The following is a 16,778-nucleotide window of genomic DNA, read 5'->3' on the forward strand; positions in this document are numbered from 1 at the left end:
GTGTATTCATTTTTTTCCCTTTTATTAAGAACACGTTTTACAAAGCAAAACCTGTGATGGTGGAAGTTGTGGAGGCTGAAGACTACAGAGTTAGTGTTGATAGGTACATTTTAACAAGGTTCCGAAAAGGTGAGTGCGGATAAGGATATCGGCACATTAATATAAAAAGTACTCTTTGAGTGACAGCGTGAATATTAGGCCGACACACTCATTCATTCTCCCATTCATTCATTTATTTTATTTGTTTGTTCACAGTCGGTCGGTCGGTCGGTCGGTTAGTCGCCAATCGATCAAGTTAGTCAGTCAATCTGTCCAAGATAGGTAGGCAAACATTTTTCTACATATGTTGCACGAATACACTGCACTTTCATATGTATGCATTTGAAAGTTAAACATATATATGCTTATTAAATAAAAATTGCCAGTTCGGTCGAAGTAAAGGAGTTTGTTAAACATATGATTTTTGTCTACATATAATTTTTTAGTAGAAAACAGTGCAAACGAAGATCACTGATATTAGATATACAAAATACTTTATACAATATAAACAGATTATCGCTTGATGCAATAAACACGATAAAGCTATCTTCCTGTTAATATAATATAATAATACGCGCATAAAATAGAAATGGTTTTTTAAAATGTCGATATCACGAGTCAGTCGATTAATGTCGTAAATTTATACAAGTCATTAGTTCAATCGTTAAGTATCACGCACAGACGCAGCTTATATTTATCCGATTTTCTAATAAGTGCACTCGCCATAAATTCTATGAATTTTGTTTAACTGTCGTTTCGATAATCGTAACAAGAAGATAGCAACGGAAGAGCTCATCAAGGAATACAGCACAAATGATATATTCGTGTATAATCAGCCTCTATATAATGATATTTCGAGGGAAAATTTCTCACGCAAAAAAAAAGGCTACATTGTATGAAAACGCATCAATGTAGTATGAGAAGCGACAACTTTATTATGGATATTCGATTGTAAACTTGTGTAATCGAAAGTTTGGTGACTAATAAAGTTAAATCCTCAATGAATTTATCTTTATATAGGATCGCGACTGTCATTACTAACTATTTCGTAAATACAGTTGGATCTTATAAAAATATTTATGAACAAGATCGAGAGATTAAGAAAAAAACGAGCGCAATCACCCTTTTTTATATTTCAGATTCCGATATATTGCGTGCATAGGAAGGCGCAGTTTCAAGACTTGATAACGAAAACTTCAATCACACCGCATCCTACTCAGGCGATGAAAACGTATTACAACATGATACTACTGTAATAATGTGGCAACTGGCAGATAAACAGACAGTTTGGCAGGCATGATGAACGTAAAACCAAACATGTACACGTGACACTTAACCAGACTTTTTCTTTCATATCTCCTTTCCCCTCTCCCTCTCTTTCTCTCTCATTCACTCAAATTCTTTCTTTCTTTCGCTCTTCTTGCCTCCATTACTCTTATTCATTCCTATTTTCTATATCCACGAAGTCCTATAATAATGCAATATAGGCTTTAGTACTCTATAATGTATGCTAAACTAGAACTACCACTACGCCGTCTAAATACGGCGCAGCATTCTTAATTAATATTAGGAATATCGGCAGTGAAATTCCAATGACAGACGCGGCAGGCAGGCAATCAGTCCGGCAAAGTCTGTGGCACTTGCGCTGTTCCGGTGCGTAAAACAGATAAAACTGATTGTCGGGGTGCCCCGCACGTTTAATTTTTAACATTCAGTGTCGACACACGACTGCACGCAATGTCTACAAAGATAATGAATCAAAATTAGGGAGGGGGGGCACCCCACTGCTCGTACCGAGCACGCTCGCTTTTTTATTTCCACCATGGCACCTTCATCGTCATGTTCCACCATTACTTGACATCGTCATCTTACTCTACTTTTTTCTTCCATTGAAAAATAATTTCTTTACAATACTTGGTGATGTGTCCACCGACGAATACAGATCGCCGCGATACCTTCGCTTGCTCGATTTGATCAGAAGCAAACCGATGTTGCGTTTGTTTGAATTGTCCGAAACGAAGATTACTAAGATTATAAATCACAAATGAAATCACAGACTTTCGTTGGTGGTTCGAATAGAGAGGGGCCGTACATTGCACGTAGAACAACGTCGTAGGCATTATCAGGAAAAGTTTGATGAGAGGCACGGGGAACTCTTCTATTCCCCTCTGCTTTTCATTCCCATCCATTCTCCTTGATCATATGGGCAAGTTCGATTATAAATTTTCCTTCCTTGTATTTTTGACTTGACTCGAACGCATGCTCCTAAAAAAATATCATTAGACACGTAATGTCACAAACTTTTTTTTATTCAAGATACTACGTTAATAAATAAATGAATAACTAACATATTTCCACCCTAAGGTGGTTTTGCAGCACTCGCAATAGATATCGGCGACAGCGTGCAGCCCAGTTAATAGAACTCGCTCCTCCGCGGGACCGCAACCTACGTTCACCCTACGTAACGTAATTATCATTTTTCCATTTCTGTCATATGTGTTCTGTGTTATATGTATACGTATCGATCGATGTTGACATAAAACACACAAAGAATACCCCCAAATTACATTACTAAACATTACTACACCATTACTAAAAATTGGAAGATCAAGAAGAATATTTACTTCCATTTCGTTTATGTTAATTACAAAACTGCAAAACATCGAAAACGTATCTCGATATAGTTAGATATAGTTTTCAAGCTAGAAGTAATTTAAAGAATTCACACAAATTAAATTTGCAGCGTAAATTGGAACGCAGAAACTTTGCTTTTCATTTATCCTCACTCTTCACAGTGGTGTTTTCCTAGTGCGACAGCCATAGAAATAATAAGGCATTATGTACGAAGATGTTAGAGAAGATGTTATAGAAAACAAACAAAATATTAGATCAAATTTTAAGGGAAAATAGTTTCGACTTAATCAAAAAACTATATTAATAACTCAAAAGAATAAAAATAGAGTTCTAGGACATCTCGTATGTACGTGTTATAAAGGTAGCCAATGCCAAATATCTCAAAGTTGTTCTATTTTCAACATATCAGTTATACTTACACAGAATTAAAAAGATAGGCACGACCTTGACTGCCCTGGAAGGACTGAAAATGCAAAACGAACAAAATTTATATCATCACATTGTGTTACGCGATATAAAAAAGAGACATAGAGTTACGTCTATTATTAGTTGTTATGAAACTATTTACGATTAAGATCGGAGCGTGAATTTTTAGCTACAGCCTCGTATCTCGGGGTGGTAATAAATTTTTTTCTTGGTTAACCGGAACTATCGCTATCTGACAGAATATAAACGATAGCAATAATCCACGTTATCGCACGCTATTGTGTACGCAGAATATCTACGCAGCCATTTCTGATTTTAACTGATTATTACGCTTGCTCATACAATAATCAGAAACTTTGCGATTCGTTTTGTATACTACCCGGATGTCCGTAATAGGTAAATTGATGAAAAAACGAAAACGTTCCAATTAAAAGAAATCTCTCTTAATAATCCCATAATAACTTCTCTGGTCACTTGTTGCATACTGACGCATTATGACATTAAAAGCAAAAAATCGTACAAGTCTTTTCTTGTAATAAACAAATCGAAAATAATTTCGTTTCTTATCAACATTTGTATACTCGTTAATATAGATTAGCAAAATACGCTGACAATTTAAGTTTCTTCAACGTCACGTTACAATATTCCACGATAGTCCATCATATTCGCGGCAAGGATCCTAGGATCAGAAACCTTCGGTCGAAGAAGAATGCAAAAGATTTGTCGTAGGAACTCGAGGTTGCGCTTACCTTAGAGATGAGTTCGTCGTGATTGGCGAGATGAGCACGGCAGTGAATGCACGAGTAAGTGCGGTGACAGGAAGGTAGATACGCTTGAAAAGTTTTCACCATGATGGCGTGTCCAAGCGAGCGAAAATACACTTCGCCCTTGCTTGCTATCCTCCTATCCTCTTGCCAGGTGTAAGGATACAGATCTCTTTCTCCTCGCCGGGAGATTTTTTTTTTACGGTTTTTTCTTCTTTTTTTCAATCTTTTACCTAGAGGACACGAGACTGACGTTCTCCGAAACGCGGGGTGGTGGTGCGATAGTAGCCCCGTTCACCGCCGCTTCGTGCTCCGATCAGCTGTTGAGCTGGTTCAGACAGCGCCGGTTCGGAGACACCTGTAAAGCGAGGAGATAATGGTGAAAAAAATGCGACGTCGATTTTCATTTCGTATCGATTCTCGCTGCAACCTTAGACCCGTCTTGCAACGGGATAGCGCGAGACGACACGTGTTTTATTTTGCTTTCGCGCACACAGGATTTCGGGACACGGACGACACGGAGCCGCACGTATTAACCGCGTAAACGAGAAAGCAAAAGTAATCCCTTAAGTATTATTATGCAAGGTCAAGGAAATTTTACCGTAAACGTTGATGGAGATTCGAATATATACCGAGGGCGAGTGTTATACGAATAGATTCAACAAAATGTTATTCACAACGCAAGGCAAATAGCTTTTTTTTACAGCAACGGTCTGACATTGGCTCGGGAAGCACTGTTATAGCACGGCTGCACGTTTCACGATACACGCATTCCGTGCCGACAGCATATCGATCGCACCTCCGTGAATTACGCGACGAATATTTGTTAGTGTCTGCCAGTAAATTGCATTAACAATGACATTTAAAGTGGACTAATTAGAAATAACGCGAAAGATTAATATAACGCAGATTAATATCGCGTAGTCCGTGCAAAATTCTTAATTTTAGCCATCAATAAGTAATGTAATTAAATTTTTGCTTCTCTCTCTCTCCCTCTCTGGTCCGTCATTTTTGTAATAAAAAAAAAGGCTTGCAACGAGGAGCACGACGACAGTTGCGGAAATGACGTTGAAAGCGAAGCAACGTAGTTTTCAAAGGCAATTGCATTGCATCGATGTACTCCATATCGACTGATATGTGCCGCCACGTGCTGGCGCGCGTTCAAACAAAGAGACAAGGACGTTATTATGAATCGTTAAAGATATAGAGGCTTTCTCTGTAGTCTGTAGTCTGTATAGTATGGGTAGACGCGCACTCCGCTTATCCTTCTTTAGAACGCGGCGGATGCCAGACGCTTTATAAATGCTAATCACATGTTCTCACGAGATGCCTGCTAATCGAAACTGATACCGCGATGACCTCGCGGATATTCTCGCGGCGTCTTCCTGGCGTCGCCGTATCCTCGAGGATATCCTCGAGTACATCTCCGAGCGTCACACACACCTCGTTCCTTCTCTTCGCGTTCGAAAGTGGCTCGTTTACGATTACGAGCGAATGAGGTAGCAGTTTTTGTAAGCGGTAATCTAACTCCGTCGAGCGGAAGTATCGGAGTCGCGTATCGGACGTGGACGTCGCTCGGATTCGCGAAAACATATCGACGTCGATCCTATCCTTACCGACGCGCGACGACTGGCTCGGCGAAGAGAAGAGAACGAGAATATATGGGAACGGGTTCCCTAACGGATGTCCGAGAACAAAGGGAGACGGGACTTTCGAGTCAATACACTAGTCAAGGTCATTGCTACTTATTGTAGACGCAACGGCGTCTTTTTTATTCTTATCGCGCAAGTACGCGCGACGACGCGATCAGCTCGACTTAATATCAGTTGCCACGAGACTCGAGCCTCGCTCGGCTTCAAAAACTCGTAAAAACATAATAACTTTTTTCCACGTTCGTAACTTATTTTTTCATACTCAATCCCTCAGTCGGATATATCAAATTTTGTTGGACATTCTATTCTAGGTAATAGTTTCTAATATAATCAACAAAATCGGCCGTCAAATCGACGCCACGGATCATTAATACTTTTAAGAAAAAGCGGTTCCTATATAACGAACAAGCGTCAGACGGGTCGAGGAGGGGTGAGTGAGAGGGGTTGACGACCGGGGCCGAGGTAAGGGGCAAAGCCCCCCAAGTTATTTATAAACTGCCTTCTATATACGAGAGAATTTACCCGAGTCGTAACCCCTTTACCCCGCATTAGCTACATTACAAACGAGGATCGAATGAGCGAGAGCCATTGCCCTCGCCGCAAACGTTGCGTTGTCGCAAGTTGCAAGTCGCAACGCACTGATTACGGCGCGGCGCAGGGATAAGGCAGAGAAGATGGCCGATCAACGTATTGATCTCGATGCAAATCGGACGCGAGAAATACATATATCTGGAAAGTAAAAGAACGTCATTAACATCCAAGTGAGCCGACACGCCCGCGCGCCGGTACGTTCGTAAAGATTCTTAGGATATGATAATGGGTCTGTTTTGCTATTGCTGAACTGGCAGCAACTAGTTCAGACGTTATCTTTTTTTACTCCACATTGGAAGGAAAAAGATAAACTCTGAACCCAATGCTCGACGCTCGAACAAACGCAATAGAGATTTCACCGGGCTCTTTTAATCAAGTACGTTGGAGAAAAATATCACTTCAACAACAAGGAAAATAGTTGAAGAAAAGAGAAAGGACCTTGCAAACGCGAATGCAACGTTATACACGTATATCCCTTGTGCACTCGCGATATGCTTTCAATCAAACTCCTTACTTTTTTCTTAAATATTCTTCTAGAAGACATAAAATAAAATTTCTACCATCGGAGAAAGAAGAAAGAAGGAACGTGCAACAGGGAGGCGACAGGACAGGCGACTCTGGCGAGGAAGTTGGCGGAGGATGCACGACGCGCGACGCCCGACGCGCGCAGTCAGCTGATAGTCCAGTCAGCTGTAAATGTACACAAAACCGTTGTCCAACAGGTTCACGCGTCGCGACGCGACGCGACGCCACGTTCGATCGAGTCGCCTACATAAATGTCGCGTCTGAGACGCTCGGATCGTCGCCGCGTCGCATCTCGCATCTGCAAGGGCATCTCGCGCGATTCCTCCCGCTCCTCGCGAGCGCGAAGCCGCGAAGGCGCGTGAATGATCGCACCGATGAAAAGGCACGCTTTTTAATCGTGTTCCAAAGAACGTGATGGTTAAATGCCGATGCACACGTGCACGTCTGGCGAAAGTATATATATATTGTCCGTTTATTCAGGTTTAATTAATAAGCAGCCGTTTGTCGCTCGTCGCGCATCCTCGTTTTCCTGATTATACAGTTACAAGATACGAATAATGGAGAAAAGCTTTTCGTTACGTTATTCAAACCGATCCAGTCGAAACATCTACGTGTAAATCGCACGAGCGACTTATGGAAAAGGAATACGCGCGAAAAGTTGTACGGAAATAGTTGCGACGCAGGCAGCGTGTCACGTCGAGCGAAAAATCGAGAAAGAGAGAGAGAGAGAGAGAAGGAGAACTGTGTGGCGGCTGACTAAGATACGCGTCCCGATGCCGCGATGTTTTTACGACGCAACGCGACGCGTCTCGAATCAGCTGTGAATGTATACAAAACAAGCCGCGGCGCATTATCTGGTGACAGAACGTATTCGTGTATCGCTTATCGTACGCGTATGCCTGTGCGTGTGCGAACACGCGATCAGTTACGCGCGGAAAGAGAAATAAACAACAGCTTCGGAGTAAACAGGCGTACGCGACGAGTAGACGCGATGTCTAAACAGGTCCATTTTGCGTATATCCGATTAAACATTTTTGTGTCTCGATCTCGAGAAGAGGTTTCGAGGAAAGGTTGTAACGCGCTTCCGCCGTTTGTCGCTTTAAGGGTGAAACCCCGTGCGCATCGGTGACGTCCGCACGGACACCTGCGTCTACCCGGATCCGTTCTCTCGTCCTGAAATATCATAGAGATCGTTCTTAAGAAAACCAGAGTCACTCACGTTCTTTCTCGCCTCGCTTGGCTCGTGTCGCGCGCGCGAAAGGCGCGTTGATAAAATCGGAGCGACTCATTGATAACGGTGGCGGAAGAAGAATCGTGGATCGTTAATCCGACGTGATCCTCGCGGCAGAGAGAGAGAGACGGCAGACGAGGTGATTCGAGTCAGACAAAGCGAGACGGAACGCGACGCGACGCGAGGCGAAGCGGAGCGGAGCGAGACGAGGTGAGGTGTGATGAGGTGAGGCGAGGCGAGGCGAGGCGAGGCGAGATGAAGGGTGAGGGGTGAGGGGTGAGGCGGAGCGAGACACGACGAATGAGGCAGCTGACAGGCCCCATCAGCTGAGAACGTACACAAACCCGAATGCTTTAATCGCGGCTTTACCCGCGAGCATCGTCCTCGGGGTCCTCGGTGCTACGCGCGACGATCTCTCGACGACCTCTTTGTCGCGAGGAGGATGTCTCTCGCCGACGCCGATCGCGGAAACGGTTCGAAAACAATAATGCGTAGTTCGAGGCGGACAAGTATGGAGTACGTAACTGTGATTCCGACTCCATTCCGAGCTCCGCGGCTCCGGGACGCGTGACGGGGACGCCTCGGCCTCGGCCGAGCCGAACGACGGAGAAAACTTGTTTCCCGATCGCGACATAAGTAAAGCGCGCGTCGTCTTGCGCGAAATTTCCGATTTCACGCCGAGGGTCCCCGTAGCGTCGCGAGTCGGAGTCGCGTCGCGTCGCGTCCACCTTTTCGTATGCGTGTGGCGAGCGAGCGCGTCGCGACTCGCGACCGCGGGATGTCATGGTGTCAATCTGCGTCGGGCTGGTCGTGGTAAACAAAGACGCGTGTACGGGAGTAAATGTCTGATCGGGGACGAGTTGTTGACGACGTTGACGTACCTCCATATGCATCCGTGACCGCTGCGGCGGAGCGCGACGACGGCGACGGCGACGGCGACGGCGCGGGTTCTCGGTCTTCCCTCTGCCTCTGCCTCGCGACTCGTAACACCGAGCACGGATCACGGCTGTTTCGTCTGCCTGCTGTGCCACGAGCGACCACGGCGACGACGACGGTTCGTTTTGATCATCACTAACGCGAAACGCGCACGTCCGACTCCAACGAACGCCGTACCGCTGGCGCTGGGCGCTGATGCCAGTGATGCCTGATGCCGCTGATCGACTCGGCGGCCTCGGCGCTCGCTCGGACTTCGGCTTCGGCGTCGTTCGATTTATTTCGGTTCGTCGTTCGTCCGCAAAAGCGAAATCGCGCATACGATGACCCGCGCGCACGCGCCCGACTCCGCCTATCGATTGCGGACATCGTCGCTAGGGCGCGCGACGTGCCGTCGCCGTCGCCGCGCGCGAATCGCGCGAATGCCGCGTGTGTAGCCTCTCGTCACGCGCGCGCGCTTAACTACGACCAACTTCTCTTTGTCTTTGTGATTCATCGAGATTTTACGATTCATACATACATATATGTATACCAACATGTATATATGTGTGCACGCAGCCCAATATTTGTATCATTTAATATCGATTTTTATCACAAAAATGTTATTAGAAAATACATATCTCCCCTTTCTTTATTTTAGTGAATTGATTTTAGCCCAAGTAACCGAGTGAATATCATATATTCTTCCTTCTTTCATCATTTTCCTTTTTCCTCTTCTTCTCGCGTGACTTTTTACAGAGAATTTTTACAAAGATGATCGTCTTCTGATGGATGAGTCTTCTTTATGTGACATCCGCTTGTTATTTTTGCTTTTCGTTTTCAAAGAAAAACCGCTGAGATATATATTCGCTCCGCACGTGGCGTTACATTTTTATTATTATTTTATTATATATATGTACAAAAAATTCGGCGAATCTTGTTTTATCGCGAGATAATATAAATAAATGTAGCAGAAAGAGTTAAAAGAAACACAGATCAGATGTAATGTGCTTCTTTGAATAGATCCTTTTAGTACATTTTTCTCACTTAATTCGTACGTTTTCGATGTTAATAGATCATTATTTTAGAACGTAAAGCATTTCAAATTTCGAACGTGTCTTCGGCGCTCGCCGCTCCAGCATCAGTCAATTCAATTTATCATTATTATGAGATTCAAGATCCGGTCGCATTTGCGTTCGATGAGCTGGCTTTATTGCGATTTGCATAAAACTCTTTCTTTAATTCGAATGTCACTTGCGAATTACAAACTGCGATACAAACGCAGTGAAAGAAAATGTTTCAACACGAGATTGGCGCTAGGTAACATTAGAGCATGGATAAATGGGGTGTGACGAAACACGAACAATTATGTAGTTACAACTCACGCATAATTTCATAATGATGATGATGATATATATTATATACATAAAATTCTTTGCAAAATATATCGAGATATATTGATGCTCTTTTGAAATTGCACACGTTCTACACGTAATTGATTCTCTATGCGATAAGCAATTAAATGTATAAGCGAGATGTTCCTGCTTTACAAAAAAGATTTCAATAGAGCAAACTCTAAACTCTAATTCTTCCTTTTAATCACGATGTCTTCTTGCCTACTTCCGATATAATTCAAGTATTTCAACGAGATTCGCCGTTTAAAAGTATATTATTAGTATTGTGTGATGTTTTTTTTATTTCGCGACGTTTTGCAATCCCGAAAATTAGTCCTATTATTTTGATTAATATGCGTGCTCTTGTTCGTATATTATTCGCATTACCTTCTTTTTACAATCCAGATATGATTAAAAACGCACATTTAATTATTTTTAGAGAAACATGGTGTCGATTTTTCATTGAAATAAAAAATAACAAGATGCTTTGATTTCGTGACTCGAGTGACATTCTACGAATTAAGCTCAAGCGCAAATAAAATTAATTGCAGAACATCATGTATTGTTCAGTTTGAAACGGATTTCGTAAGAATTTAAATTTGAGAATACCATAGAATGCCAAGATTCTTAAAACTGCAGTAAATAATAATTCCAAAATTCTTGTATGTAATAAATAATAATCTTTCTTTGACATTTTAAAGTTAACTGACACCAAATTTCATACATTATATCCTCTTTGTGTCAATTTTAGTACATGTTTTTTAATATAAAACATGGTGAAAAATATGTCGGCTTGTGTATTTCAAAAATATTAGATTAATGAAAAGATATAACTTTTGAATCTTTTTTTTTCTTATTTAGCTTTTATATATTAATAAAAATAAAATATATATGTACGATCTTTTTGATCAATATTTGATACAATTCTAAAGTTATATATGGAACAAGAGAGTATTATGTGATTTATGCGATATGTACTTACTTTTACATATCGATGTAGGATCCACAGTATTCTCGAGCGTTATATTATTTCATAAATTTGTAAACAGAAAAGAAAGAGACGAGGCAACTTAAAAAAGAAAGACTTAAAAATTTTATGTGTTAGCTAAAAGAAAAAAAAACATTAGTTAATACCTATAATTTTGTTCGAGACAGAAAGAGGCAGAAAAGCTGACACGTGATGAACGTTGCACTTAAAATTTCACAATTTCTTCATATCTGTAGATACCGATACGGCATCGGCAGCGTTCTACGTTATTTCAGAAAAGAAAGATAGATACGTATTAAAACTATGTAGGAAACCTTTATTCGTATTTCTTCCGATTTTCTAGCTATACTATTAATTAATATACTCTTGTTGACAAAAATTAAATTTGCGTTTTCTAGAAGAGCCCGCTAAGCAATCTCACACGTAACTGCACGCGACGTACATTTTGTTATCACGGAAAAAATGTTTTAATCGAAAAAAAAAAAAACAATTAAGCACGTGGAAAGGCTTCTTGGGTTTCTAAACGCGAAGTGCACGTACAACAAGATTAATACATGATACATGTATCGAATACATGTATTAATCTTGTAACTTTTATAACTTGATGTAAAACTAATATATGCATTAATTCTCGTATATAACGTTAAGATCATATATGGCGTTCATACATCGCGTTAATTCCTCACGAAAAACATTTACATCCATTTTATTGATATTTGGATTTTATAAAACCGGGATTCTTACGTATTTCTAAAATTTAACGAACAAGTTGCTCGTACGTTTAACGTAAAAATATAAATTGCGCGGGGCTAAAATGCTATCTTATATAGATCTAAGCTTTAAAAATGCTTCATAAATGCGCAATGTCTGCCACCCTCTTTCTCTTCGCCAAAACCCTTTACAGAAGAATCTCCCCCTTTCTGTTACTGTTTTACTGTTCACACATCGATTATCTCCTTTCAATTACCGTCGCACAAATACATTGAGAAGGATAACAACAAAGCAGCGATACACGGCGAACTTATTTTTTTATCTTGATTTATTCAATATGTGTTTTCTTATAAAGTGATGTCCTACTAAATAAAAGTAAATGAAAAAATCACCAAACATAATAGTTAATATATTCATTAAAATTCTTCTTCTCGTTAAGGCAACTAATTTGTTTTAGTCTCATTTTACATGTCTAGAGTATATATTTATATATTTATATATTTATATATTTTTATATTTGTATATTTATAAATTGTATATGTAAAACACTAATATATGGTTACTTTTATTTCCTTGTTACAAGCCTTATAGTAATTAGAATATAGTGTATATATATGTATATTCTTTGTATATTCCTATTCTTGTATGTAAAATTGATTATTATTTTTGAATCTAGAGATAATAAATATATATCTAACGTATATTGTTAGTACAAGAGAAGTGCGTGCAGAGGGTGGCAGCAGGGTGCGCATTTGGGAGTGCTAATGTTTCAAGGACTCTCCAGTCCCTCATCTTTATACCGTCTCACATGGTGACATTCAACTGTATTGCTTTAGCGTCCACGGAACATGCTTGCTGCTGCTGCGTCTGCTGTTGCTGCTGCTGCTGCTGTTGTTGTTGTTGTTGTTGTTGCTGCTGCTGCTGTTGCTGCTGCACCTGTTGTTGCACCTGTTGCTGTACCTGCTGTTGTATTGCCTGTAGTTGAATCGTTTTAGTATCGACGGTACACGTTTGCGGCTGTTGCTGTGGTTGCTGCTGTACTTGTTGTTGCACTTGCTGCTGCTGCTGAACTTGCTGCTGTTGTTGCTGTTGCGCTTGTTGCTGCTGCTGCTGTTGTGCTTGCTGAGCGGCAGCTTGAGCAGCTTGTCTCTGTTGTTGTCTAAGTATACTTGGTGGCGGATCCATATGCTGACGTTGATGTAATAACAAATGATTCTTCTGGAAGAAGGCTTTGCCGCATTTGTCACATACGTGTGATCTTATGTGGCAACTGCCATCTGTGTGACGTCGTTGATGCTGCGACAAGCCGTGTTTTTGTGCGAAACCGCGGCCGCAATCAGGACAAATATGTGGCTTAGGTTTTGGTCCTGTACCCACTGGTGGCGATGTTTGCGTCGCGCCATGCATATGACTGACACCAGGAGTCCCTATCGGTCCGTTCATCTAAAAATATATTATTAAAGGTATTATGATAAAAATATATTATTTATAATTTATATATTTCACATTTTGAGCAGATATTGCTACATTTATTCAATATTAAAATGTTTTTAACATTAAAGACAAAATAAATTTGCTAATCTTGCCAAATCTCATTATTTAAAAGCATTGTTAGTATTATAGTTGTAATAAAAATTGACACATGTATAATCATTATACCTGATGTGCTCCTGGAGTGTTTGGGGTAAGGAAATGTGCCGGAGTTTGCTGAAAAGCGGCTGCTAATCCACAAAGGTCTGTTACAAGCGTTCGATCACCAGTATGTAACCTCTGGTGCAAATTTAGAGCTTCTCGATTCGGGAAGTCCAAACCACATTCCCTGAAATAATAATTACTCATTAAGAACCGTTTATTTACGAAAATTGAACTTACTCCTTATAATAACTATATAATTTTCATCTTTTCCTCCCATTCTAATTGTAAGTGCAATCACTGTGCAATAATATTAAGTTAAATTTATCTCTTCTAATTTATCAAACACATATAATAATTTAGAAAGATGTTGATGTTTGTAAACAATATTGATGTATATTAAATCATATTTACATGTAGATACCATAAATAAAGCAAAAATTTGATTCAACTTTCTTTGACGCCATATCTTATACCACAATATCTTCATTAATTCAATTTTGTGACATCATATGATATATTTTAAATTTTACATATATATAAGCAGTAAATTTTCTTTAATATATCTTACAAATATATTTCACTGTCAGAGTATATCTAACTACTATATTAAAAGTACAAGTAAAAGAAATTATTAAACATAAATTTAATCTAGAAAAATTTATTTATAATTTCATATAGCACACTCTTAATAGCAATTAGAGTTATAACGAGGGATATATGGGATATGGGATATATCAAGAATGGTCTTAAGATAAAATTAATAAACTGTGCGTGTAGCTACGTTAAATACGATATCTCACCTGCATGTAAGGGACTTTTCATCAGTATTTGCATTATTGTTGTGAATCTTAGAATGAGCGACCAGGTCTGCTTTCCGAGGGAATGCTTCTCCGCAAACGGTACAAGCGAAGGGTGTCTCGCCCGTATGTAAACGCATATGAGCTAAAAGTGTTCGCTTCTGCAGAAATTCCTTTCCGCAGACGGTACACGAATGTGGTACTCTGCCATGCAGCCGGCCGTGATTAACTAGCTCGAACTTCCTCTGAAAAGTTGCACCGCAATCGGGGCAAACAAATGGATGTAGGCTGCCGTGGAAGCGCGAGTGCATCGTAAGATGATCCTTTTGCGAAAACGATTCCCCGCATTCTTCGCAAACGTAAGGTCTCTCCCCGGAGTGGAACTTACTGTGCGTCACTAAATGACGTTTTAGAGGAAATGCTCTTCCACATTCCTGACAGATAAACGGCCGCTCCCGCGTATGCACGCGGGTATGTGTTACAAGATGATGTTTCAGCGTGAAAGATTTTTTACATTCGCGACATTGGTACGGTCTCTCGGCGCTGTGCAGGAGCAGATGCGTATGAAGACAATGTTTGTGCGCAAAACTCTTGCCGCAATGAATGCAAATGTGTGGCCGTTCGCCGGTGTGTACTCTCGCATGTGTGGTAAGATGGTGCTTGAGAAGAAAGGATTTTCCGCATTCCGAGCAAGAGTACGGTCGTTCTTTCGGTACACGGACCTGACTTCCCATATCCTGTTGCTGTTTGACTTTCGTCTCGATTTGCGTCGTATTGACATGGGTCAAAACATGGCCAAAGTGAGCGGTATTGTCCGTCTGACTGGTCGCAACGTTATTCGTCGCGTTAGCTTGATTGGACGCAGCAGCCGCTCTCTTCATCAGGATCTCATTGCACTCTTCCGCGGTAAGCTGCAACGGGCCGATCGGTGTCATGAAGTGCTTACTCATGGCGTGCTTGTCGGCTGTTGTAAAAACTAAGGTGTTTGAGAACAAGGAAGGCGGAGGTGTGGGATGAGCCGCGTCGCACGTACATCCCCCTTTGTCACACGTTAACGAAAATACGTCGTGATGCTTTTTAGTGCGAACGTGAGTGCCGTGGGTCGTTTGATTGTGTGCTCCGCCTGTATGGCCATGATGCGTAGTGGGTGTTTGCTGACAACTTTCGTTCATCGCAAACATCGGACGACGATGAGTGGTAGCGGTAACCTTGGTCGGCTTGATGTCGACTTGTATCTTCTGACTGGATCCTTGATCCTGGTTATTGTTGACGGCGTAACTGATGTTTGTCGCGAGTTCGCTTTGGGCGTTCTCTCGGGTCTCTGTCCCCGGTCCGAAGGACCAAGCATACCCGAAACCTGTACCCGCATTCCCAGGAGTGGTACACATATTCGTCAGGGTTGTGATAGATGGATTAGTCTGGCTGGACGCGGCACTGCTGATGCGTTGCTCCGTCTCTGTCAATGCATTTTCCGTGCCAGTCCTTTCCACTATAACAAACTGATCCGTGGGAAATATTTTGAGAGGTTCCAAGTAAACGTACCCGTCACGCTCCAGTATCTCGGCCTTGGTGGTAAAGTACGGGTGTCATATCTGTGCCAAGAACGGCCGTCAGGAACAGGGGACGCTAGACGCTAGACGCCAGACGCGGCTTGCCGGAGCTCGACGGAGCCTCGATGTCCACGAGCAGGTAAGCAGATATCCCCGGCTATTCCCGGCTACAGAATTGGGCTGTCAAGCGGTTAATCTAGCAAAATTATGTCGCTACAATCATAAAAGCGTGCAACGTGCACCCGAGGCGCTTACGCCGATCTCGGGATCGCGAGATGCGGGCCCCGGGAGCACAAGCCGAGAGTCCGAGACGGAGGGCTGCACGAGACACGGTGAGCCGTACGTCGGCAATATCGGAGCAAGGCGGCCGTTTCGAAGGTTCGCCGTTTTTCCCTTTTCGCCTCTCTAGGAGCCGCTTTCGTATCGTTGCCGCGCCACTGTACACCAATAGAAAAAAGCACGCCGCCGCGGCTCTTCTATGTGTTGGAGACCATAAGTGATATCCTCTCGTTTCGGGTATTCGGGTTTCGGTCTTTCGGGCCTGCGGCCCGCGGCGTCCACGGGTCTTGAAAGACAACCTCCACCTTCCTCCCACGGCGCTCCCACACTCTCACTCGTGCTCCGCGCACTTTTTCCGTGTTTCGCGCTCACGGGGCTACGTTTTGACTTGGACGCACGCACGGCCGACGGTCATTAATTTTACATAATTGCATATTTTATTGTCCATACAAACTAGCCTCACATATCGGCCATTTTATTTGTAAACTACCAAAAAACAATGTTGCCAATGTACGCGCGATTTTGGAGGGAGCGGAATCGCCGATAGCGTCGCCGAGCGGGGCCGAGCGCCGACCGCTTCCGTGATGGCAGCACTTTTCCTTGTTTGCCGACGGCGCACGGCGCACGGCGCGCCAACGGCGCCACTCGCA

General features: G+C 42.2%; 2 protein-coding genes across 3 annotated transcripts; both read right to left on the reverse strand.

The window, feature by feature from the left end:
* Positions 1–5: 5 nt before the first annotated feature.
* Ypel (Yippee-like) lies at positions 6–9,074 on the reverse strand. The gene is made up of 5 exons (XM_071776836.1): positions 8,744–9,074; positions 3,849–4,221; positions 3,093–3,136; positions 2,388–2,496; positions 6–2,304 (listed from the first exon to the last, which is right to left on the reverse strand). The coding sequence occupies exons 2-5, from the start codon at positions 3,948–3,950 to the stop codon at positions 2,215–2,217; spliced, it is 345 nt and encodes a 114-aa protein (XP_071632937.1). The 5' UTR covers positions 3,951–4,221; positions 8,744–9,074; the 3' UTR covers positions 6–2,214.
* Positions 9,075–9,636: 562 nt separating this feature from the next.
* Positions 9,637–16,642, reverse strand: LOC139812171 (uncharacterized). 2 transcript variants are annotated; one of them, XM_071776820.1, is made up of 4 exons: positions 15,842–16,642; positions 14,303–15,755; positions 13,527–13,686; positions 9,637–13,310 (listed from the first exon to the last, which is right to left on the reverse strand). In XM_071776820.1, exons 2-4 carry the CDS (start codon positions 15,685–15,687, stop codon positions 12,672–12,674), a joined length of 2,184 nt encoding a protein of 727 aa, XP_071632921.1. In that variant the 5' UTR covers positions 15,688–15,755; positions 15,842–16,642; the 3' UTR covers positions 9,637–12,671. The 2 variants fall into 2 exon arrangements, with proteins under 2 accessions (XP_071632921.1, XP_071632920.1); XM_071776819.1 differs by having other exon boundaries at positions 14,303–15,788.
* Between the last annotated feature and the right edge of the window lie 136 nt (positions 16,643–16,778).

The sequence above is a fragment of the Temnothorax longispinosus genome, chromosome 4 (genome assembly GCF_030848805.1).
Source record: "Temnothorax longispinosus isolate EJ_2023e chromosome 4, Tlon_JGU_v1, whole genome shotgun sequence".
Classification (NCBI taxonomy): Eukaryota; Metazoa; Arthropoda; class Insecta; order Hymenoptera; family Formicidae; genus Temnothorax; species Temnothorax longispinosus.

What these genes read in the sequence shown, in the direction of transcription:
- Ypel (XM_071776836.1), bottom strand. Translation starts at nt 3,950, where the DNA reads ATGGTGAAAACTTTTCAAGCGTATCTACCTTCCTGTCACCGCACTTAC. An exon ending in ACGACGAACTCATCTCTAAG is followed by an intron (nt 3,137 to 3,848) that starts GTAAGCGCAACC and finishes TTGCATTTTCAG; the next exon opens with TCCTTCCAGGGCAGTCAAGG. An exon ending in GCCTATCTTTTTAATTCTGT is followed by an intron (nt 2,497 to 3,092) that starts GTAAGTATAACT and finishes TACGTTACGTAG; the next exon opens with GGTGAACGTAGGTTGCGGTC.
- LOC139812171 (XM_071776820.1), bottom strand. Translation starts at nt 15,687, where the DNA reads ATGTGTACCACTCCTGGGAATGCGGGTACAGGTTTCGGGTATGCTTGG. An exon ending in GAAAAGTCCCTTACATGCAG is followed by an intron (nt 13,687 to 14,302) that starts GTGAGATATCGT and finishes TTATTATTTCAG; the next exon opens with GGAATGTGGTTTGGACTTCC. An exon ending in ACACTCCAGGAGCACATCAG is followed by an intron (nt 13,311 to 13,526) that starts GTATAATGATTA and finishes ATATATTTTTAG; the next exon opens with ATGAACGGACCGATAGGGAC.